At 53.5% G+C, this 23585-nt stretch overlaps 2 protein-coding genes across 2 annotated transcripts; both read right to left on the bottom strand.

Annotated features, from left to right (window-relative positions):
- LOC110257046 (olfactory receptor 13J1-like) lies at window positions 7131–8150 on the bottom strand. The gene has a single exon (XM_021075536.1). It carries the CDS (start codon window positions 8148–8150, stop codon window positions 7212–7214), a length of 939 nt encoding a protein of 312 aa, XP_020931195.1. The 3' UTR covers window positions 7131–7211.
- LOC110257048 (olfactory receptor 13J1-like) lies at window positions 16140–17575 on the bottom strand. Its single transcript, XM_021075543.1, has one exon. The coding sequence runs from the start codon at window positions 17573–17575 to the stop codon at window positions 16637–16639; it is 939 nt and encodes a 312-aa protein (XP_020931202.1). The 3' UTR covers window positions 16140–16636.

Below are 23585 nucleotides of genomic sequence, written 5' to 3' on the forward strand. Positions count from 1 at the left end.
TGGGTATTTGGCACGATGTCACTCAACCGTGGGATGCACTGCGCAAGCCTGGCTCTGGGTTGAGCCCCAGGTGCTGTCAGTGGCTCCCTTGTGGGAGAGGCTTTCCTTCCCTTAGTCCTCCCATGTTTATTCCTTTTAGTATCAGGAAGTGATTGGGAATTCCCGTTGTGGCACAGAGGAAATGAAGGTTGCAGGTTTGATCCCTGGCCTCACTCCGTGGGTTAAGGATCCAGCGTTGCCATGAGTTGTGGCATAGGTTGCAGGCACAGCTCGGATCTGGTGTGGCTATGGCTGTGGCTGTGGCTGGTGGCTACAGTTCCAATTCAGCCCCTCGCCTGGGAAGCTCCATATGCCCCAAGTGCAGAACTAAAAAGCACCAGGAAAACAAACAAACAAAAAAACCCGAAGTGACTGGGTTCCTACCTCAGGCCAGGCATTGTGCTCAGCATTAGGGGAGCAAGTGAGGACCCGAGGGCACCTTGACCACCGCCTCCCAACCATTCCCGGGCACAAGTGCTCTCTAGTTCCCACACCTCGCCCCTTCCTGCTTCTGTTTGCCCATCTCTGGTGCCTGGAAGCACATTCCTTCCTGAGACGTACGATTCCTCTTTTCTCTTTGTGTCAGGCCCCTGGAAGGGTCCAAAAATCCTTTCTGATTTGGAATCTCTCTGGCCCAGCACGGCCCAGGCTGGGTGGCCCGTGTGGACGGTCCTCTGCCACGTACAGACGCGGCGTCCAGAGCTTGCCTGGGGACCAAGGAGCTTCTGAGTGAGGAGAGCTCTGATCTAGTGCTGGGACTCCACACAGAAGGTCTTGCCTCAGCCCGACTGTCTAGAGAGGTTGAGGGTGTCAGGGGAGTGTGAGCTGCGAGCTCCCTTCCAGGTTCAGTGGAGAAATTTGAGGCTGGAGAGGTGCCATCTGTGCACAGAGTAGCAGCAGCAGCGGCAGGGCTGGGGCAGGCACAGAGGAGGTGTGGTGCTTTCCTGCATCCCTGGTGGCTGGCTCAGGCCCCAGCTTCCTTTGTGCCTGGTTGCACATACCATAACTTCCCCCTAATGTCACTGGCAAACATTGGCTACCCGTGAGAGGATGCGTACCCCACACCCGTTACCACACACCCCCCACATGCATGTGTGGCCAGACGTGTGCCTGAATGCCTGGTGCCTACATCCCCCTGTGGGTTAGGTACAACTCACAGCTTATGTGTATGTGTGTTTGGTCACTCCCTTGAATATATGTGTGTGCGGCAGGCACTTACTCTTGCTCTCTTACACACACACACACACACACACACACACACACACACACGCACACTCAAACATTCAAATACCAAACTGGTAGTGCAGACCCTTGGACCGGGGCCAGGGCTACAGAGGACAGAGCAGGACCGGTCCCCCTCCCCAGCCCCTGCCCAGAGGAGGTGTGGGGAGAGGAAAGCAGGCAGGGGAGGCTGTGCAGGGACTGTGCTCAACAAGAAACAGCCCTGAGGGCGGGGAGCAGACTCTTCTGGGGATGACCCAAGAGGACCCAGAAGCCCCGAGCAGGGGCATGGTCAGCAGACCCGCCCAGAGCCTCATCTGCCTTCTGGCCTGAGTGCTGAGCCTCCAGCTCTGCCTTCTCTCCTGCTGCTGGGGGTCGGGGGCCCTGTGGGAAGAGGTGAGGAGGAGGCTGTGGATGGTGCTCCCTCCTCTGGCCCCTGCCTGTGCCCACCCCTGCCAGCCCACAGCGATGCCCTCCCTTCCCCTCCCCTCCTCTCCTCGGCCTGGTTCTGAAGGCCAAGGTGAAGCCCCTGGTCTGGCCACAGTCTAAGTGTTGACCTGCTGCCACTTTCTGGGGCTCAGACAAATTGACAGTGAGAAGCCGGCTGCCAACACCGAGCTCTTCCTAACCTGGCTGCCGCCTGCCAAGCTGGGGGGTGGCAGGGCGTACAGATCAGCGAGCCTACCCTCTGCATTTACACGGGGAACTGAGGGTGAGAGAGGGAAGGGGCTGGCCCAGCTCTGCAGAGAGTTCGAGGGGGACGCCAGGGCTCCAGTCATTCCCTGGGGCTCCTGACCCCCAGCCCCTTGCTCTGCCCCCACTTCCCCACTTTTTCCCACTTACGTTCAGGCTCTGCCGGATCCACGTCCCTTGCTCCCTGGGAGATGTGTCAGGGACCAGGAGCCTTCTCTGGCTGGAGCTGGGAGAACACAGGTCAGAGAAGCAGGCCTGGACCTCCTCCGTCCAGGGAAGCACAGTGGGCAGGACACCGAGTTTCACACGGAGCCATCTTTCCACACCAAGCAGACAAGCCTGGGCTCTTGTAGAATTCAGGGAAGTGTTTGTACGTTGGTGGAGTTAACAGGAGCTGGTTTAGCATTTGGTGGGAGTAGACGAAGTACTTGGAATTGAGTGGGGTTCTGCGAAGGATGGCAGGCTTGGTGGAATTAGGAGATGCTGGTGGGCTGGAGGCTGAACAGGGAGCCCGAAAGTTTACTCTGGGCAAGTGGGGGCTGCCTGACCTGGTTGGTTCCCAGTTCCATGCCAGTGGGCGGCCGCTCCTGGGGAGCTGGTGGGCCAAATGGAGCAGGTAGCTTTCCAAGCTCCCTGGCCCGAGGGACGGCACAATCCCCAAGGCCATTGAGAGGGGCAGGGGAAATGCTCCCTCTTCGACACTTTGAGGGATGATGCTTCAGGGATGATGTCCCAGAGACCCAATTAAACAGAGTCAGCTCTGAAATCTCCATTAGTGTGGCAGAGTTGGAGCAAGTGGCTCTGGGCCAGGGATCCACCCTCCCAGGTCAGTCCGCAGCCAGTGGGGGCCTGTGAGCGTCTCCAGGAGGAACAAATGACTGGATGGGTGCACAATGAAATAAATGCATGAGCAGTTTGTGGTGACTACATTGACAGAGAAATGAGTGAGTGAGTGAACCAGTGTTTGGCAGAGTAGCTTTCCAGGAGAGTGGGAGGTCTTGGCTCAGCTGTCCCAGGGACCTTCAGAATGAGAAGTCTGGAGTTCCCATTGTGGTTCAGCAGTAATGGACCACCCAACTAATATCCATGAGGATGCGAGTTCGGTCCCTGGCCTCATCAGTGGGTTAAGGATCTGGCGTTGCCATGAGCTGTGGTGTGGGTTACAGATGCTACTTGTTTCCAGTGTTACTATGACTTGTTGTAGGCTGGCAGGTACATCTCCGATGTAACCTCTAGCCCGACGACTTCCATATGTCAAAAGTGCAGCCTAAAATGAAAAAGTGAAAAGAAAAATGCGAAGTCTTCAGGTTGTAACTGGGGAGGGAACTGCATGTAGAGACAAAGAATCCCAGACTCTCAGGGCAGGAGCATGCTCACAGGGCATCCCTCACTGCAGTGACAGGAAAGCTGCCCTCAAGAGCGAGGGGCTGGCCCCGCTTCCCTGTGAGGCAGAAGAACGGCCCTGGGTTGGCTCTGATTTGTCTGTCCTTGACCCCTATGTCCCCAAGTCAGGGCAGAGCAGGTCTCCCCAGGACTGGGTGCCTCACACCCCCACTGCCCCTCTTCTTGGCCCTCAAAATAGTCATCGTGATGCTCCCTCGTCCAGGTTGCTTCTGCTTTGCAGAGTCCATGCCTCTACCGGCTTAAGATCCTCCCTATCAAACAGGGGCATTTTATTTTGGGAGTTGGTGTTGTTATTGCTGTTGAATGTTTATTTAGCTATTCTGAAATGAAAAATGATGTTCTGAGCTTTTGTTGAAATTCCATATAGATCATCTCATACAAAATGGAACAAATGTAGGAGCATATAGTGTAAAAGGGATACTCCCTTTTCAGGGCCCCTCCTCCCCCTTCCCCCCTGGTAACCCCTGTTGTGATGTATGTCTATCAGGTACCTTTCTGGTCCTTCATGTATGTCTGTCTACACATAGAGATTCTGTGATCATATACAGATGTGGCTTTTAGCAGATCCTTTTGTTGCCATCTTATTGAAGTTAAGTGATGTACAACTGCCTATATTTAAGTCATAGACTTTGATGAATTTGAACATGTGTATAGAGTCATGAAACCATCACCAAAATCCAGATCGTGAAGTTATTTCTCACTCCGAAGCTTTCCTCAAGCCCTTTGATAATCCATTGCTCCCTCCTGCAATAAGACCGCCAGTGATCTGCTTTCCATAATGTGTATTACCTGGATTTTTTGCATTTTACATACATGGGATTCTACAGAATGTACTCTTTTTTTCTGTCTTTTTGTCTTTTCTAGGGCCTCACCCAGGGCGTATGGAGGTTCCCAGGCTAGGGGTCTAATTGGAGCTGTAGCCACCGGCCTACGCCAGAGCCATGGTAATACCAGATCTGAGTCCCGTATGCGACCACAGCTCATGGCAACGCCGGATCGTTAACCCACTGAGCAAGGCGAGGGATTGAACCAGCAACCTCATGGTTCCTAGTCTGATTCGTTAACCACCGAGCCACGACAGGACTTCTGTGAATATACTCTTTAATATAGGACTTCCTGGAGTTCCTGTGGTGGTGCAATGCAAACGAATTCAACTAGGATCCATGAGGTTGCAGGTTCGATCCCTGGTCTTGCTCAGTGGGTTAAGGATCTGGCATTGTGGTGAGCTGTGGTAATGGTCAGGGATGCGGCTCGGATCTGGCATTGCTGTGGCTGTGGCATAAGCCCATAGCTGTAGCTCCTATTCAATCCCTAGCCTGGGAACCTCCATTTGCCACAGGTGCGGCCCTAAAAAGACAAAAGACAAAAACAAAAAAAGACAAAAGATAAAATACGGCTTCCTTTATTCGGAATAATTATTTCGAGGGTCATCCATGTTATATGTATTAATAGTTCTTTTTCAAAGTAGCAGATTTGGAGTTCACTGGTGGCTCAGTGGGTTAAGGACCTGGCATTGTCCCTACTGTGACTAGAGTTCCATTCTTGGCCCAGGAACTTTCCCATGACACAGGCATAAAAACAACAACAACAACAACAAAAACACAGCTTTTTGTGGTACAATTCAAATGCCATACAATTTAGTTAAATTGTACAGTTCAATAGTCTTTATTATGTTTGCAGATTTGTGCAAGCATCATCGTAACCAATTTGAGCACCTTCTCATCACTTGCAAGGGAAACCCTGTACCCATTAACAGTGACTTCCCCCCCACCCCCTCCTGTTTCCCCTTGTCCTAGGCAACCACTCGTCTACTTCTTCTATAATTCTCTTCTGGTCGTGTTATATAAATGGCATCAAGTGATTTGTGTCCCTTTGACTGATTGCTTTTACACAGCATAATGTTTTCCAGGTTGATCTCTTTGTAGTGTGTATGGGTACTTGATGTCTTTATTTTGCTAAATCACTGCAGTGGTGTGGGTGTCTTTCCCACTTGAGCTGCTCTAACGGAATACCATATACCGGGTAGCTGAAAAGAACAGAAATCTATTTTTCATAGTTTTGGCGACTGGGAAGTCTAAAATCAAGGCTCAGGTAGATTTGGTGTGTGGCGAGAGCCCACTTTCTGGTTCTAGCTGTGTCCTCACATAACAGAAGGGGTGAGGGAGCTCTCTGGGGTCTTTTTTATAAGGGTGCTAATCCCACTCATGAGGGCTCCACTCTTATGGCCTAAGCACCTCCCAAAGGTCCCCACCTCTTAATTGCATCACATAGGGGGTTAAGATTTCAACACATGAGTATTTGGGGGTCCCGAACATTGTTTCTGGCAACAGATATTCTAATTTATGCTTTCATCAGTTGATGGACATTTGAGCTTCCACTTTGTGACTGTTATGGATAATACTGCTAGGAATATTCACATAGTTTTGTGTGGATACCTATTTTCATTTCTTGTGGGTATTTACCTAAGAGTGGGGTTGCTGGGTCATAGGATAACTCTATGATTAACCTTTTGACGAATTACCAGACTGTTTTCAAAAATGGGTGCACCATTTTATATCCCATCAGCAGTCTATGAGGGTTCCAATTTCTCCTAAACCTCACAAACACTTGTTAATATCTGCCTTTTTGATTCTAGCCATCCCGGTGTGTGTGGTGTGGTGTGATCTATTATGGTTTGCATTTTCACACTTTTTTTCTTTTTTCTTTTCCTTTTCAGGGCAGCACCCAAGGCATATGGAAGTTTCCAGGCTAGGAGTCAAATCGGGGCTGTAGCTGCCGGCCTACAACACAGCCACAGCAACACTGCATCTAACCACGTCTGGAACCTATACCATGGCTCATGGCAATGCAGGATCTGTAACCCACTGGCGAGGCCAGGGATTGAACCTGCAACCTCATTACTAGTGGGTTACTAGTCGGATTCGTTTCTGCTGAGCCTCAGCAGGAACTCCATCCCTGGGTAACTCTTTTCCTAGTAAGGGAACACAGGCTGCCGAGGCCATGGTAGCCTCGTCCAGAGGGGCACAGGGTGGGACCACAGCCCCAAGGGTTGAGGCAGACCACGGTTCCTCAAGTGGGGTGCCCAGCAAAGCTTGTTCCTGTTCCACTTGTGTCCCCTGCACCCCCTTTTAAGCTCCTCAATGCCCTCTTCTTTACTCTGTTCCCCATGGTGTGGGTAGGTGCACACTGTCCCTTTCCCTTGTTCTTCCCACAGGTGTAAACTGCCATGCTCCTCTTCTTCTTTTGTAAAATTATATCTCCAGCACAGGTTTTATTTGGGCCTTTTGCCCCCCCCCCTTTCTTTAGGTACTCTATAGGGCCGCACCCGCGGCATATGGAAGTTCTATCCAGGGAAGGCCCCATTGGGTCCTGCTCGCTTACATTCACCCTAGGCTGGTGTGTGTGGCTGACAGGAGGGGGCTGTGGGGCAGAGGGCAGGGAGGGCAGTAGACAGGGCCAGCCTGTGGGAGCCTCAAATGCTCCACCTTACACTTCACCCTGAGAGCTCTGGGGAGCCACTGAGGGGTGTCAGTCAGGAGCGTGGCAGGATCACCTGCACTTTTCAACGAGAGCCCCTCGGATCCCCCTTGGGGGATAGAATGGGGGAACGAGAGTGAAGTCGTGAGGCCAGGTGCTGGTGTGAAGATGCAGGGAGTGAGGCTGAGAGCTGGCCTAGGGCACTGGCGGGGAAGGAGCAGAGGCGATTGATTGCGAGCTCTTCTGTGGCGGGATCAGGGGACTTGGTGCTGCCTTTCTGGGATGAAGATTCCAGACCCAGAGCCCCGCACCCCTCCCTGTCCTCACTGTAGGCGGATGAAGGTCTCACCTGCTAACTTGCGGAGCCGTGTCCGTGCTCACCAGGAGGTCCATGTCCTGCCCCACACCTTCCTGGCGGCCTCCTTCACCTCCTTGTTCCTCAGGCTGTAGATGATGGGGTTCAGCATGGGCGTGACCACCGCGTAGAGGACCGTGAAGACCTCGTCCGAGACACGGGCCTCCTTGCTCTTGGGCTTCATGTAGATGAAGATGACGGTGCCATAGAAAAGCAGCACCACGGCCAGGTGGGCCGAGCAGGTGGAGAAGGCCTTTCTGCGCCCAGCAGCCGAGGGCACCCTCAGGACGGTGGCCAGGATAAGCGTGTAGGACAGACAGATGAATGCCAGGGGCAGAGGCAGCAGCAGGATGGCGCCCACCAGCAGGAAGCCCTCGTTGACTGACGTGTCACTGCACGCCAGCTTCAGCACTGCCAGGATCTCGCAGCTGAAGTGACTGACCACGTGGTGGCCACAGAAGGGCAGCCTCATGGCGATGACTGTCTCAGCCACTGACTTCAAGAGACAGAGGACCCAGGCGGCCCCTGCCAGCAGCAAGCAGAGCCGGTGGCTCATAAGCACGGGGTACCTGAGTGGCTGGCAGATGGCCAGGTAGCGATCGTAGGCCATGACGGCGAGCAGCACACACTCCGTGGAGCCCGTGGAGAGGCTCAGACACATCTGGATGGCGCAGCCGATGAAGGAGATGGTCTTCTGGACCGACAGGAGGTGGACGAGCATCAGGGGCACAAAGGAGGATGTGAAGCAGATGTCCAGGATGGAGAGGTTGCCCAGGAAGAAGTACATGGGTGTGTGCAGGTGAGCATCCAGCACGCTCACCGCCACGATGGCCGCGTTCCCCAGCAGGGTCACCAGGTACATGGCTGAGCACAGAGGGAAGAGCAGGTGCTCCAGGGCTGGGTATCCAGAAAACCCTTTCAGAAAGAACGCGGAGACCTTGGTCCAATTGGCCAGCTCCATTCTGAAGGGCTCTGGAGGGATGCCCAGCTGGGATGCAGGGGAGGAGGGGGCAGGGTGGCAGGGGGCACCCGCAGAGTCTCTCTTGGGCCAAAGCCTATTATGTTAGGGTCTTTTCCAGCTCTGAGAGACGCCCTCTCCGCAGCTTTGGGCAATCCCCATCCTTCTAGGCTGTGATCTGTCCATGTGAGGCAGGAGGATTCGTTTGGATCAGAAGGTCCCTAGGAGAGTGTAAAGGACATGTTAGTGGGTGATGTGAAACATCAACTTGAGACAACCCTGGGTTAGTCAATGGTGAATGCTTTCCTGCAGGACTTCTCAGAGCCTTGAACACACGCCATGATTTGGGACGTTCTGAAAGCTGGGTGGAGCGTGGCATCCCCAAACATATTTGCCCATAGACCCTCCTTTTACAGAGCACCCGCTCACCTGCTGCAGAGACATATTGTGCCAACACAGTCTGGGAACAAGGGGCTGGCTCAGAGGTCCTCAACTCTTGGAATCACCTGGAAACTTTGTTAAACGACAGGCTGTCTGGCTCCACCCTGGCGTTTCTGACTCAGTAGGTGTGGGTGGCGATGTTGGCCAAGGCACCGCACTTTGCGGATCCCGGAGCAAGGTGGTCTCCGAGGGTCCTCCTGGCTTTAGGGAAGCCTGAGCTTCTTTACACTGTTTCTGCTGCAGGGGATGCTCTTCTGCTTTATCCCTCTGCTCAGCCTGCGCAGTCTGACTTGTCTCTGCAGGTCAGTGGGAGTGTCCTCACAGGAAGCACACACTGTGCCTCGCACTGGAGGGGCACTTGGCCTCTGAGCCTACCCTGGAGGCTCGTCCAACTGTCTCGTCCGGCTTCATCAGCTGCTGTGTGTGGACTGACATTCCGAATCTGCCCTCAGCGTGTCTCTTTGAGCTAAAACTTGATGGACCTTTTGGCCCTGCCTCTAGCCTCTTCTTTTCTACGTACCTGAGCCATGGCTGCTTAGACCTCATGAGCTTCCAGGCCTCTGCGTGGAAAACGCTCCTGTGACTCGTTGGACCTCCCGTTGTGCAGGTAGGGCAACTGAGGCCACAGGGAGGGTCCCTGGCCAGGGGAGTTTAGATCTAGCCCTGCTAATGGTGTGACAGGGGCATCATGTTCAGAGCTGGTAGTTGCTTCTGCTAAACCCCAGGTGTTGTTGGTTCTGTTATTGCACTGGATGGATGTCTGCTCCCAAGTCCCCCCGCCCCACCGCCCCCCATCTCCTCACCAGTGAGGAGCATGACTTGACCTTGGCTTAGTGTTTTGGGTATTTGGCACGATGTCACTCAACCGTGGGATGCACTGCGCAAGCCTGGCTCTGGGTTGAGCCCCAGGTGCTGTCAGTGGCTCCCTTGTGGGAGAGGCTTTCCTTCCCTTAGTCCTCCCATGTTTATTCCTTTTAGTATCAGGAAGTGATTGGAATTCCCGTTGTGGCACAGAGGAAATGAAGGTTGCAGGTTTGATCCCTGGCCTCACTCCGTGGGTTAAGGATCCAGCGTTGCCATGAGTTGTGGCATAGGTTGCAGGCACAGCTCGGATCTGGTGTGGCTATGGCTGTGGCTGTGGCTGGTGGCTACAGTTCCAATTCAGCCCCTCGCCTGGGAAGCTCCATATGCCCCAAGTGCAGAACTAAAAAGCACCAGGAAAACAAACAAACAAAAAAACCCGAAGTGACTGGGTTCCTACCTCAGGCCAGGCATTGTGCTCAGCATTAGGGGAGCAAGTGAGGACCCGAGGGCACCTTGACCACCGCCTCCCAACCATTCCCGGGCACAAGTGCTCTCTAGTTCCCACACCTCGCCCCTTCCTGCTTCTGTTTGCCCATCTCTGGTGCCTGGAAGCACATTCCTTCCTGAGACGTACGATTCCTCTTTTCTCTTTGTGTCAGGCCCCTGGAAGGGTCCAAAAATCCTTTCTGATTTGGAATCTCTCTGGCCCAGCACGGCCCAGGCTGGGTGGCCCGTGTGGACGGTCCTCTGCCACGTACAGACGCGGCGTCCAGAGCTTGCCTGGGGACCAAGGAGCTTCTGAGTGAGGAGAGCTCTGATCTAGTGCTGGGACTCCACACAGAAGGTCTTGCCTCAGCCCGACTGTCTAGAGAGGTTGAGGGTGTCAGGGGAGTGTGAGCTGCGAGCTCCCTTCCAGGTTCAGTGGAGAAATTTGAGGCTGGAGAGGTGCCATCTGTGCACAGAGTAGCAGCAGCAGCGCAGGGCTGGGGCAGGCACAGAGGAGGTGTGGTGCTTTCCTGCATCCCTGGTGGCTGGCTCAGGCCCCAGCTTCCTTTGTGCCTGGTTGCACATACCATAACTTCCCCCTAATGTCACTGGCAAACATTGGCTACCCGTGAGAGGATGCGTACCCCACACCCGTTACCACACACCCCCCACATGCATGTGTGGCCAGACGTGTGCCTGAATGCCTGGTGCCTACATCCCCCTGTGGGTTAGGTACAACTCACAGCTTATGTGTATGTGTGTTTGGTCACTCCCTTGAATATATGTGTGTGCGGCAGGCACTTACTCTTGCTCTCTTACACACACACACACACACACACACACACACACACACACGCACACTCAAACATTCAAATACCAAACTGGTAGTGCAGACCCTTGGACCGGGGCCAGGGCTACAGAGGACAGAGCAGGACCGGTCCCCCTCCCCAGCCCCTGCCCAGAGGAGGTGTGGGGAGAGGAAAGCAGGCAGGGGAGGCTGTGCAGGGACTGTGCTCAACAAGAAACAGCCCTGAGGGCGGGGAGCAGACTCTTCTGGGGATGACCCAAGAGGACCCAGAAGCCCCGAGCAGGGGCATGGTCAGCAGACCCGCCCAGAGCCTCATCTGCCTTCTGGCCTGAGTGCTGAGCCTCCAGCTCTGCCTTCTCTCCTGCTGCTGGGGGTCGGGGGGCCCTGTGGGAAGAGGTGAGGAGGAGGCTGTGGATGGTGCTCCCTCCTCTGGCCCCTGCCTGTGCCCACCCCTGCCAGCCCACAGCGATGCCCTCCCTTCCCCTCCCCTCCTCTCCTCGGCCTGGTTCTGAAGGCCAAGGTGAAGCCCCTGGTCTGGCCACAGTCTAAGTGTTGACCTGCTGCCACTTTCTGGGGCTCAGACAAATTGACAGTGAGAAGCCGGCTGCCAACACCGAGCTCTTCCTAACCTGGCTGCCGCCTGCCAAGCTGGGGGGTGGCAGGGCGTACAGATCAGCGAGCCTACCCTCTGCATTTACACGGGGAACTGAGGGTGAGAGAGGGAAGGGGCTGGCCCAGCTCTGCAGAGAGTTCGAGGGGGACGCCAGGGCTCCAGTCATTCCCTGGGGCTCCTGACCCCCAGCCCCTTGCTCTGCCCCCACTTCCCCACTTTTTCCCACTTACGTTCAGGCTCTGCCGGATCCACGTCCCTTGCTCCCTGGGAGATGTGTCAGGGACCAGGAGCCTTCTCTGGCTGGAGCTGGGAGAACACAGGTCAGAGAAGCAGGCCTGGACCTCCTCCGTCCAGGGAAGCACAGTGGGCAGGACACCGAGTTTCACACGGAGCCATCTTTCCACACCAAGCAGACAAGCCTGGGCTCTTGTAGAATTCAGGGAAGTGTTTGTACGTTGGTGGAGTTAACAGGAGCTGGTTTAGCATTTGGTGGGAGTAGACGAAGTACTTGGAATTGAGTGGGGTTCTGCGAAGGATGGCAGGCTTGGTGGAATTAGGAGATGCTGGTGGGCTGGAGGCTGAACAGGGAGCCCGAAAGTTTACTCTGGGCAAGTGGGGGCTGCCTGACCTGGTTGGTTCCCAGTTCCATGCCAGTGGGCGGCCGCTCCTGGGGAGCTGGTGGGCCAAATGGAGCAGGTAGCTTTCCAAGCTCCCTGGCCCGAGGGACGGCACAATCCCCAAGGCCATTGAGAGGGGCAGGGGAAATGCTCCCTCTTCGACACTTTGAGGGATGATGCTTCAGGGATGATGTCCCAGAGACCCAATTAAACAGAGTCAGCTCTGAAATCTCCATTAGTGTGGCAGAGTTGGAGCAAGTGGCTCTGGGCCAGGGATCCACCCTCCCAGGTCAGTCCGCAGCCAGTGGGGGCCTGTGAGCGTCTCCAGGAGGAACAAATGACTGGATGGGTGCACAATGAAATAAATGCATGAGCAGTTTGTGGTGACTACATTGACAGAGAAATGAGTGAGTGAGTGAACCAGTGTTTGGCAGAGTAGCTTTCCAGGAGAGTGGGAGGTCTTGGCTCAGCTGTCCCAGGGACCTTCAGAATGAGAAGTCTGGAGTTCCCATTGTGGTTCAGCAGTAATGGACCACCCAACTAATATCCATGAGGATGCGAGTTCGGTCCCTGGCCTCATCAGTGGGTTAAGGATCTGGCGTTGCCATGAGCTGTGGTGTGGGTTACAGATGCTACTTGTTTCCAGTGTTACTATGACTTGTTGTAGGCTGGCAGGTACATCTCCGATGTAACCTCTAGCCCGACGACTTCCATATGTCAAAAGTGCAGCCTAAAATGAAAAAGTGAAAAGAAAAATGCGAAGTCTTCAGGTTGTAACTGGGGAGGGAACTGCATGTAGAGACAAAGAATCCCAGACTCTCAGGGCAGGAGCATGCTCACAGGGCATCCCTCACTGCAGTGACAGGAAAGCTGCCCTCAAGAGCGAGGGGCTGGCCCCGCTTCCCTGTGAGGCAGAAGAACGGCCCTGGGTTGGCTCTGATTTGTCTGTCCTTGACCCCTATGTCCCCAAGTCAGGGCAGAGCAGGTCTCCCCAGGACTGGGTGCCTCACACCCCCACTGCCCCTCTTCTTGGCCCTCAAAATAGTCATCGTGATGCTCCCTCGTCCAGGTTGCTTCTGCTTTGCAGAGTCCATGCCTCTACCGGCTTAAGATCCTCCCTATCAAACAGGGGCATTTTATTTTGGGAGTTGGTGTTGTTATTGCTGTTGAATGTTTATTTAGCTATTCTAAAATGAAAAATGATGTTCTGAGCTTTTGTTGAAATTCCATATAGATCATCTCATACAAAATGGAACAAATGTAGGAGCATATAGTGTAAAAGGGATACTCCCTTTTCAGGGCCCCTCCTCCCCCTTCCCCCCTGGTAACCCCTGTTGTGATGTATGTCTATCAGGTACCTTTCTGGTCCTTCATGTATGTCTGTCTACACATAGAGATTCTGTGATCATATACAGATGTGGCTTTTAGCAGATCCTTTTGTTGCCATCTTATTGAAGTTAAGTGATGTACAACTGCCTATATTTAAGTCATAGACTTTGATGAATTTGAACATGTGTATAGAGTCATGAAACCATCACCAAAATCCAGATCGTGAAGTTATTTCTCACTCCGAAGCTTTCCTCAAGCCCTTTGATAATCCATTGCTCCCTCCTGCAATAAGACCGCCAGTGATCTGCTTTCCATAATGTGTATTACCTGGATTTTTTGCATTTTACATACATGGGATTCTACAGAATGTACTCTTTTTTTCTGTCTTTTTGTCTTTTCTAGGGCCTCACCCAGGGCGTATGGAGGTTCCCAGGCTAGGGGTCTAATTGGAGCTGTAGCCACCGGCCTACGCCAGAGCCATGGTAATACCAGATCTGAGTCCCGTATGCGACCACAGCTCATGGCAACGCCGGATCGTTAACCCACTGAGCAAGGCGAGGGATTGAACCAGCAACCTCATGGTTCCTAGTCTGATTCGTTAACCACCGAGCCACGACAGGACTTCTGTGAATATACTCTTTAATATAGGACTTCCTGGAGTTCCTGTGGTGGTGCAATGCAAACGAATTCAACTAGGATCCATGAGGTTGCAGGTTCGATCCCTGGTCTTGCTCAGTGGGTTAAGGATCTGGCATTGTGGTGAGCTGTGGTAATGGTCAGGGATGCGGCTCGGATCTGGCATTGCTGTGGCTGTGGCATAAGCCCATAGCTGTAGCTCCTATTCAATCCCTAGCCTGGGAACCTCCATTTGCCACAGGTGCGGCCCTAAAAAGACAAAAGACAAAAACAAAAAAAGACAAAAGATAAAATACGGCTTCCTTTATTCGGAATAATTATTTCGAGGGTCATCCATGTTATATGTATTAATAGTTCTTTTTCAAAGTAGCAGATTTGGAGTTCACTGGTGGCTCAGTGGGTTAAGGACCTGGCATTGTCCCTACTGTGACTAGAGTTCCATTCTTGGCCCAGGAACTTTCCCATGACACAGGCATAAAAACAACAACAACAACAAAAACACAGCTTTTTGTGGTACAATTCAAATGCCATACAATTTAGTTAAATTGTACAGTTCAATAGTCTTTATTATGTTTGCAGATTTGTGCAAGCATCATCGTAACCAATTTGAGCACCTTCTCATCACTTGCAAGGGAAACCCTGTACCCATTAACAGTGACTTCCCCCCACCCCCTCCTGTTTCCCCTTGTCCTAGGCAACCACTCGTCTACTTCTTCTATAATTCTCTTCTGGTCGTGTTATATAAATGGCATCAAGTGATTTGTGTCCCTTTGACTGATTGCTTTTACACAGCATAATGTTTTCCAGGTTGATCTCTTTGTAGTGTGTATGGGTACTTGATGTCTTTATTTTGCTAAATCACTGCAGTGGTGTGGGTGTCTTTCCCACTTGAGCTGCTCTAACGGAATACCATATACCGGGTAGCTGAAAAGAACAGAAATCTATTTTTCATAGTTTTGGCGACTGGGAAGTCTAAAATCAAGGCTCAGGTAGATTTGGTGTGTGGCGAGAGCCCACTTTCTGGTTCTAGCTGTGTCCTCACATAACAGAAGGGGTGAGGGAGCTCTCTGGGGTCTTTTTTATAAGGGTGCTAATCCCACTCATGAGGGCTCCACTCTTATGGCCTAAGCACCTCCCAAAGGTCCCCACCTCTTAATTGCATCACATAGGGGGTTAAGATTTCAACACATGAGTATTTGGGGGTCCCGAACATTGTTTCTGGCAACAGATATTCTAATTTATGCTTTCATCAGTTGATGGACATTTGAGCTTCCACTTTGTGACTGTTATGGATAATACTGCTAGGAATATTCACATAGTTTTGTGTGGATACCTATTTTCATTTCTTGTGGGTATTTACCTAAGAGTGGGGTTGCTGGGTCATAGGATAACTCTATGATTAACCTTTTGACGAATTACCAGACTGTTTTCAAAAATGGGTGCACCATTTTATATCCCATCAGCAGTCTATGAGGGTTCCAATTTCTCCTAAACCTCACAAACACTTGTTAATATCTGCCTTTTTGATTCTAGCCATCCCGGTGTGTGTGGTGTGGTGTGATCTATTATGGTTTGCATTTTCACACTTTTTTTCTTTTTTCTTTTCCTTTTCAGGGCAGCACCCAAGGCATATGGAAGTTTCCAGGCTAGGAGTCAAATCGGGGCTGTAGCTGCCGGCCTACAACACAGCCACAGCAACACTGCATCTAACCACGTCTGGAACCTATACCATGGCTCATGGCAATGCAGGATCTGTAACCCACTGGCGAGGCCAGGGATTGAACCTGCAACCTCATTACTAGTGGGTTACTAGTCGGATTCGTTTCTGCTGAGCCTCAGCAGGAACTCCATCCCTGGGTAACTCTTTTCCTAGTAAGGGAACACAGGCTGCCGAGGCCATGGTAGCCTCGTCCAGAGGGGCACAGGGTGGGACCACAGCCCCAAGGGTTGAGGGCAGACCACGGTTCCTCAAGTGGGGTGCCCAGCAAAGCTTGTTCCTGTTCCACTTGTGTCCCCTGCACCCCCTTTTAAGCTCCTCAATGCCCTCTTCTTTACTCTGTTCCCCATGGTGTGGGTAGGTGCACACTGTCCCTTTCCCTTGTTCTTCCCACAGGTGTAAACTGCCATGCTCCTCTTCTTCTTTTGTAAAATTATATCTCCAGCACAGGTTTTATTTGGGCCTTTTGCCCCCCCCCCTTTCATTAGGTACTCTATAGGGCCGCACCCGCGGCATATGGAAGTTCTATCCAGGGAAGGCCCCATTGGGTCCTGCTCGCTTACATTCACCCTAGGCTGGTGTGTGTGGCTGACAGGAGGGGGCTGTGGGGCAGAGGGCAGGGAGGGCAGTAGACAGGGCCAGCCTGTGGGAGCCTCAAATGCTCCACCTTACACTTCACCCTGAGAGCTCTGGGGAGCCACTGAGGGGTGTCAGTCAGGAGCGTGGCAGGATCACCTGCACTTTTCAACGAGAGCCCCTCGGATCCCCCTTGGGGGATAGAATGGGGGGAACGAGAGTGAAGTCGTGAGGCCAGGTGCTGGTGTGAAGATGCAGGGAGTGAGGCTGAGAGCTGGCCTAGGGCACTGGCGGGGAAGGAGCAGAGGCGATTGATTGCGAGCTCTTCTGTGGCGGGATCAGGGGGACTTGGTGCTGCCTTTCTGGGATGAAGATTCCAGACCCAGAGCCCCGCACCCCTCCCTGTCCTCACTGTAGGCGGATGAAGGTCTCACCTGCTAACTTGCGGAGCCGTGTCCGTGCTCACCAGGAGGTCCATGTCCTGCCCCACACCTTCCTGGCGGCCTCCTTCACCTCCTTGTTCCTCAGGCTGTAGATGATGGGGTTCAGCATGGGCGTGACCACCGCGTAGAGGACCGTGAAGACCTCGTCCGAGACACGGGCCTCCTTGCTCTTGGGCTTCATGTAGATGAAGATGACGGTGCCATAGAAAAGCAGCACCACGGCCAGGTGGGCCGAGCAGGTGGAGAAGGCCTTTCTGCGCCCAGCAGCCGAGGGCACCCTCAGGACGGTGGCCAGGATAAGCGTGTAGGACAGACAGATGAATGCCAGGGGCAGAGGCAGCAGCAGGATGGCGCCCACCAGCAGGAAGCCCTCGTTGACTGACGTGTCACTGCACGCCAGCTTCAGCACTGCCAGGATCTCGCAGCTGAAGTGACTGACCACGTGGTGGCCACAGAAGGGCAGCCTCATGGCGATGACTGTCTCAGCCACTGACTTCAAGAGACAGAGGACCCAGGCGGCCCCTGCCAGCAGCAAGCAGAGCCGGTGGCTCATAAGCACGGGGTACCTGAGTGGCTGGCAGATGGCCAGGTAGCGATCGTAGGCCATGACGGCGAGCAGCACACACTCCGTGGAGCCCGTGGAGAGGCTCAGACACATCTGGATGGCGCAGCCGATGAAGGAGATGGTCTTCTGGACCGACAGGAGGTGGACGAGCATCAGGGGCACAAAGGAGGATGTGAAGCAGATGTCCAGGATGGAGAGGTTGCCCAGGAAGAAGTACATGGGTGTGTGCAGGTGAGCATCCAGCACGCTCACCGCCACGATGGCCGCGTTCCCCAGCAGGGTCACCAGGTACATGGCTGAGCACAGAGGGAAGAGCAGGTGCTCCAGGGCTGGGTATCCAGAAAACCCTTTCAGAAAGAACGCGGAGACCTTGGTCCAATTGGCCAGCTCCATTCTGAAGGGCTCTGGAGGGATGCCCAGCTGGGATGCAGGGGAGGAGGGGGCAGGGTGGCAGGGGGCACCCGCAGAGTCTCTCTTGGGCCAAAGCCTATTATGTTAGGGTCTTTTCCAGCTCTGAGAGACGCCCTCTCCGCAGCTTTGGGCAATCCCCATCCTTCTAGGCTGTGATCTGTCCATGTGAGGCAGGAGGATTCGTTTGGATCAGAAGGTCCCTAGGAGAGTGTAAAGGACATGTTAGTGGGTGATGTGAAACATCAACTTGAGACAACCCTGGGTTAGTCAATGGTGAATGCTTTCCTGCAGGACTTCTCAGAGCCTTGAACACACGCCATGATTTGGGACGTTCTGAAAGCTGGGTGGAGCGTGGCATCCCCAAACATATTTGCCCATAGACCCTCCTTTTACAGAGCACCCGCTCACCTGCTGCAGAGACATATTGTGCCAACACAGTCTGGGAACAAGGGGCTGGCTCAGAGGTCCTCAACTCTTGGAATCACCTGGCAAGTTTGCATCAGAATCACCTGGAAACTTTGTTAAACGACAGGCTGTCTGGCTCCACCCCGGCGTTTCTGACCCAGTAGGTGTGGGTGGCGATGTTGGCCAAGGCACCGCACTTTGCGGATCCCGGAGCAAGGTGGTCTCCGAGGGTCCTCCTGGTTTAGGGAAGCCTGAGCTGCTTTACACTGTTTCTGCTGCAGGGGATGCTCTTCTGCTATATCCCTCCGCTCAGCCTGCGCAGTCTGACTTGTCTCTGCAGGTCAGTGGGAGTGTCCTCACAGGAAGCACACACTGTGCCTCGCACTGGAGGGGCGCTTGGCCTCTGCGCCTAACTGGAAGCTCATCTGCCTGTCCCCGTCCTGCTTCATCAGCTGCTGTGTGTGGACTGACATTCCGAATCTGCCCTCAGCGTGTCTCTTTGAGCTAAAACTTGATGGACCTTTTGGCCCTGCCTCTAGCCACTGCTTTTCTCCGCACCTGAGCCATGGCTGCTTAGACCTCATGAGCTCCCAGGCCTCTGCGTGGAAAACGCTCCTGTGCCTTGTTGGACCTCCCGTTGTGCAGGTAGGGCAACTGAGGCCACAGGGAGGGTCCCTGGCCAGGGGAGTTTAGATCTACCCCTGCTAATAGTGTGACAGCGGCGTCATGTTCAGAGCTGATGTTTGTTTCTGCTAAACCCCAGGTGTTGTTGTTGGTTCTGTTATTGCACTGGATGGATGTCTGCTCCCAAGTCCCCCCGCCCCACCTCCCACCGCTGCTCCCCATCTCCTCACCAGTGAAGAGCATGACTTGACCTTGGCTTAGTGTTTTGGGTATTTGGCACGATGTCACTCAACCGTGGGATGCACTGCGCAAGCCTGGCTCTGGGTTGAGCCCCAGGTGCTGTCAGTGGCTCCCTTGTGGGAGAGGCTTTCCTTCCCTTAGTCCTCCCATGTTGTTTCCTTTTAGAATCAGGAAGCGATTGGGAATTCCCGTTGTGGCACAGAGGAAATGAAGGTTGCAGGTTTGATCCCTGGCCTCACTCCGTGGGTTAAGGATCCAGCGTTGCCATGAGTTGTGGTGTAGGTTGCAGGCACAGCTCGGATCTGGTGTGGCTATGGCTGTGGCTGGTGGCTACAGTTCCAATTCAGCCCCTCGCCTGGGAAGCTCCATATGCCGCAAGTGCAGAACTAAAAAGCACCAGGAAAACAAACAAACAAACAAAAGAAGTAACTGGGTTCCTACCTCAGGCCAGGCATCGTGCTCAGCATTAGGGGAGCAAGTGAGCACACGTGGGCCCCCCGACCACCGCCTCCCAACCATTCCCGGGCACAAGTGCTCTCTAGTTCCCACACCTCGTCCCTTCCTGCTTCTGTTTGCCCGTCTCTGGTGCCTGGAAGCACATTACTCCCTGAGACGTACGATTCCTCTTTTCTCTTTGCGTCAGGCCCCTGGAAGGGTCACAAAATCCTTTCTGATTTGGAATCTCTCTGGCCCAGCACGGCCCAGGCTGGGTGGCCCGTGTGGACAGTCCTCTGCCACATACAGATGCGGGGTCCAGAGCTTGCCTGGGGACCAAGGAGCTTCTGAGTGAGGAGAGCTCTGATCTAGTGCTGGGACCCCACACAGAAGGTCTTGCCTCAGCCTGACTGTCTAGAGAGGTTGAGGGTGTCAGGGGAATGTGAGCTGCGAGCTCCCTTCCAGTTTCAGTGGAGAAAGTCGAGGCTGGCGTCCCGGAGAGGCGCCATCTGTGCACAGAGTAGCAGCAGCAGCCAGGGCTGGGGCAGGCACAGAGGTGGCATTCTGGTGGCTGGCTCAGGCCCCAGCTTCCTTTGTGCCTGGTTGCACATACCATACCTTCCCCCTAATGTCACTGGCAAACATTTGCAGCCACTGGCTACCTGTGAGAGGATGCGTACCCTACGCCTGTCAACACACACTCCCCACCTGCACGTGTGGCCAGACGTGTGCCTGAAAGCCTGGTGCCTACATCCCCCTGTGGGTTAGGTGCAACTCACAGCTTATGTGTGTTCGGTCACTCCCTTGAATATATGTGTGTGCGGCAGGCACTTACTCTTGCTCTCTTATGCACATGCACACACATACACACTCAAATACCAAACTGGTAGTGCTGACACTTGGACCGGGGCCAGGGCTTCAGAGGACAGAGCAGGACCGGTCCCCTTCCCCAGCCCCTGCCCAGAGGAGGTGTGGGGAGAGGAGAGCAGGCAGGGGAGGCTGTGCACGGACTGTGCTCACAAGAAACAGCCCTGAGGGTGGGGAGCAGACTCTTCTGGGGATGACCTAAGAGGACCCAGAAGCCCCGAGCAGGGGCATGGTCAGCAGACCCGCCCAGAGCCTCAACTGCCTTCTGGCCTGAGTGCTGAGCCTCCAGCTCTGCCTTCTCTCCTGCTGCTTGGGGTGGGCCCTGTGGGAAGGGGGTAGGAGGAGGCTGTGGATAGTGCTCCCTCCTCTGGCCCCTGCCTGTGCCCACCCCTGCCAGCCCACAGCGATGCCCTCCCTTCCCCTCCCCTCCTCTCCTCGGCCTGGTTCTGAAGGCCAAGGTGAAGCCCCTGGTCTGGCCACAGTCTAAGTGTTGACCTGCTGCCACTTTCTGGGACTCAGACAAATTGACAGTGAGAAGCCGGCTGCCAACACCGAGCTCTTCCTAACCTGGCTGCCGCCTGCCAAGCTGGGGGGTGGCAGGGCGTACAGATCAGCGAGCCTACCCTCTGCATTTACATGGGGAACTGAGGGTGAGAGAGGGAAGGGGCTGGCCCAGCTCCGCAGAGAGTTCGAGGGGGACGCCAGGGCTCCAGTCATTCCCTGGGGCTCCTGACCCCCAGCCCCTTGCTCTGCCCCCACTTCCCCACTTTTTCCCACTTACGTTCAGGCTCTGCCGGATCCACGTCCCTTGGTCCCTGGGAGATGTGTCAGGGACCAGGAGCCTTCTCTGGCTGGAGCTGGGAGAACACAGGTCAGAGAAGCAGGCCTGGACCTCCTCCGTCCAGGGAAGCACAGTGGGCAGGACACCGAGTTTCACACGGAGCCATCTTTCCACACCAAGCAGACAAGCCTGGGCTCTTGTAGAATTCAGGGAAGTGTTTGTACGTTGGTGGAGTTAACAGGAGCTGGTTTAGCATTTGGTGGGAGTAGACGAAGTACTTGGAATTGAGTGGGGTTCTGCGAAGGATGGCAGGCTTGGTGGAATTAGGAGATGCTGGTGGGCTGGAGGCTGAACAGGGAGCCCGAAAGTTTACTCTGGGCAAGTGGGGGCTGCCTGACCTGGTTGGTTCCCAGTTCCATGCCAGTGGGCGGGCGCTCCTGGGGAGCTGGTGGGCCAAATGGAGCAGGTAGCTTTCCAAGCTCCCTGGCCCGAGGGACGGCACAATCCCCAAGGCCATTGAGAGGGGCAGGGGAAATGCTCCCTCTTCGACACTTTGAGGGATGATGCTTCAGGGATGATGTCCCAGAGACCCAATTAAACAGAGTCAGCTCTGAAATCTCCATTAGTGTGGCAGAGTTGGAGCAAGTGGCTCTGGGCCAGGGATCCACCCTCCCAGGTCAGTCCGCAGCCAGTGGGGGCCTGTGAGCGTCTCCAGGAGGAACAAATGACTGGATGGGTGCACAATGAAATAAATGCATGAGCAGTTTGTGGTGACTACATTGACAGAGAAATGAGTGAGTGAGTGAACCAGTGTTTGGCAGAGTAGCTTTCCAGGAGAGTGGGAGGTCTTGGCTCAGCTGTCCCAGGGACCTTCAGAATGAGAAGTCTGGAGTTCCCATTGTGGTTCAGCAGTAATGGACCACCCAACTAATATCCATGAGGATGCGAGTTCGATCCCTGGCCTCATCAGTGGGTTAAGGATCTGGCATTGCCATGAACTGTGGTGTGGGTCACAGATGCAGCTGGATTCCGTGTTACAGGTCCAATTTGACCCCTAGGGGCTGGGAACTTCCATATGTCCAATGTGACGCTGAAAAAGGAAAAAAAAAAAAAAAGAATTTGAAGTCTGCAGAGTGTTACTGGGGGAGGGAACCAGATGAAGAGGCAAAGAGAATCCCAGACTCTCAGGGCAGGAGCGTCCTCACAGGGCATCCTCACAGTGCATCCTCACTGCAGGGACAGGAAAGCTGCCCTAGAGAGCGAGGGGTTGGCTCCGGTTTCCTGTGAGGCAGAAGGACGACCCTGGGTTGGCTCTGATTTGTCTGCCCTTGACTCCTATGTCCCCCAGTCAGGGCAGAGCAGGTCTCCCCAGGACTGGGTGCCTCACACCCCCACCTGCCCCTCTTCTTGGCCCTCAAAACAGTCATCGTGATGCTCCCTCGTCCAGGTTGCTTCTACTTTGCAGAGTCCGTGCCTCTACCGGCTTAAGAGCCTCCCTATCAAACAGGGGCATTTTATTTTGGGAGTTGGTGTTGTTATTGCTGTTGGATGTTTATTTAGCTATTCTGAAATGAAAAGTGATGTTCTGAGCTTTTGTTGAAATTCCATATAGATCATCTCATACAAAATGGAATAAATGTAGGAGCGTATAGTATAAAAGGGACACTCCCTTTTCCGGGCCCCTCCTCCCCCTTCCCCCCAGGTAACCCCTGTTGTGATGTATGTCTATCAGGTACCTTTCTGGTCCTTCGTGTATGTCTGTCTGCACATAGAGATTCTGTGATCATATACAGATGTGGCTTTTAGCAGGCTCTTTCGTTGCGGTCTTATTGAAGTTAAATGATGTACCATTGCATATGTTTAAGTCATAGACTTTGATGAATTTGAACATGTGTATAGAGTCATGAAACCCTCACCACAATCCAGACTGTGTAGTTATCTCTCACCACCAAGCTTTCCTCAAGCACCCTGATACTCCAGTCTTCCTTCCTCCAACCAGGCCACCGCTGATCTGCTTTCTGTGAATGTGTATGACTTGGATTTTTTGCATTTTACCATACACGGGATTCTACAGAATGTACTCTTTAAAACATGGCTTCCTTTATTCAGAATAATTTATTTTGAGGGTCATCCATGTTATGTGTATTAATAGTTCTTTTTCAAAGTAACAGATTTGGAGTTTGCTGGTGGCTCAGTGGGTTAAGGACCTGGCAGTGTCACTACTGTGGCTGGAGTTCCATTCCTGGCCCAGGAACTTTCCTATGCCATGGACATGGCAAAAAAAAAAAAAAAAAAAAAAAAAGTAAATACCATTTTGTTATACAATTCACATGGCATACAATTTGTCTGTATAACATGTACAATTCAATAGTCTTTATTATGTTTGCAGATTTGTGCAACCACCATCATGGCCAGTTTGAGCACCTTTTCATCACTTCCAAGGGAAACCCTGTACCCATTAGCAGTGACTCTTTTCCCCCCTCACGTTTCCCCTTGTCCTAGGCAACCACTCATCTACTTTCTCTATAATCCTCTTCTGGTCATGTTATATAGATGGAATCCAGTGATTTGTGTCCCATTGTGACTGATTGTTTTCATACAGCATAATGTTTTCCAGGTTGAACGATTGTAGCGTGTATG

This window comes from Sus scrofa, chromosome 1 (assembly GCF_000003025.6).
Source record: "Sus scrofa isolate TJ Tabasco breed Duroc chromosome 1, Sscrofa11.1, whole genome shotgun sequence".
NCBI lineage: Eukaryota > Metazoa > Chordata > Mammalia > Artiodactyla > Suidae > Sus > Sus scrofa.

Coding starts and splice junctions, on each gene's coding strand:
- LOC110257048 (XM_021075543.1), bottom strand. CDS start 17,575: ATGGAGCTGGCCAATTGGACCAAGGTCTCCGCGTTCTTTCTGAAAGGG.
- LOC110257046 (XM_021075536.1), bottom strand. CDS start 8,150: ATGGAGCTGGCCAATTGGACCAAGGTCTCCGCGTTCTTTCTGAAAGGG.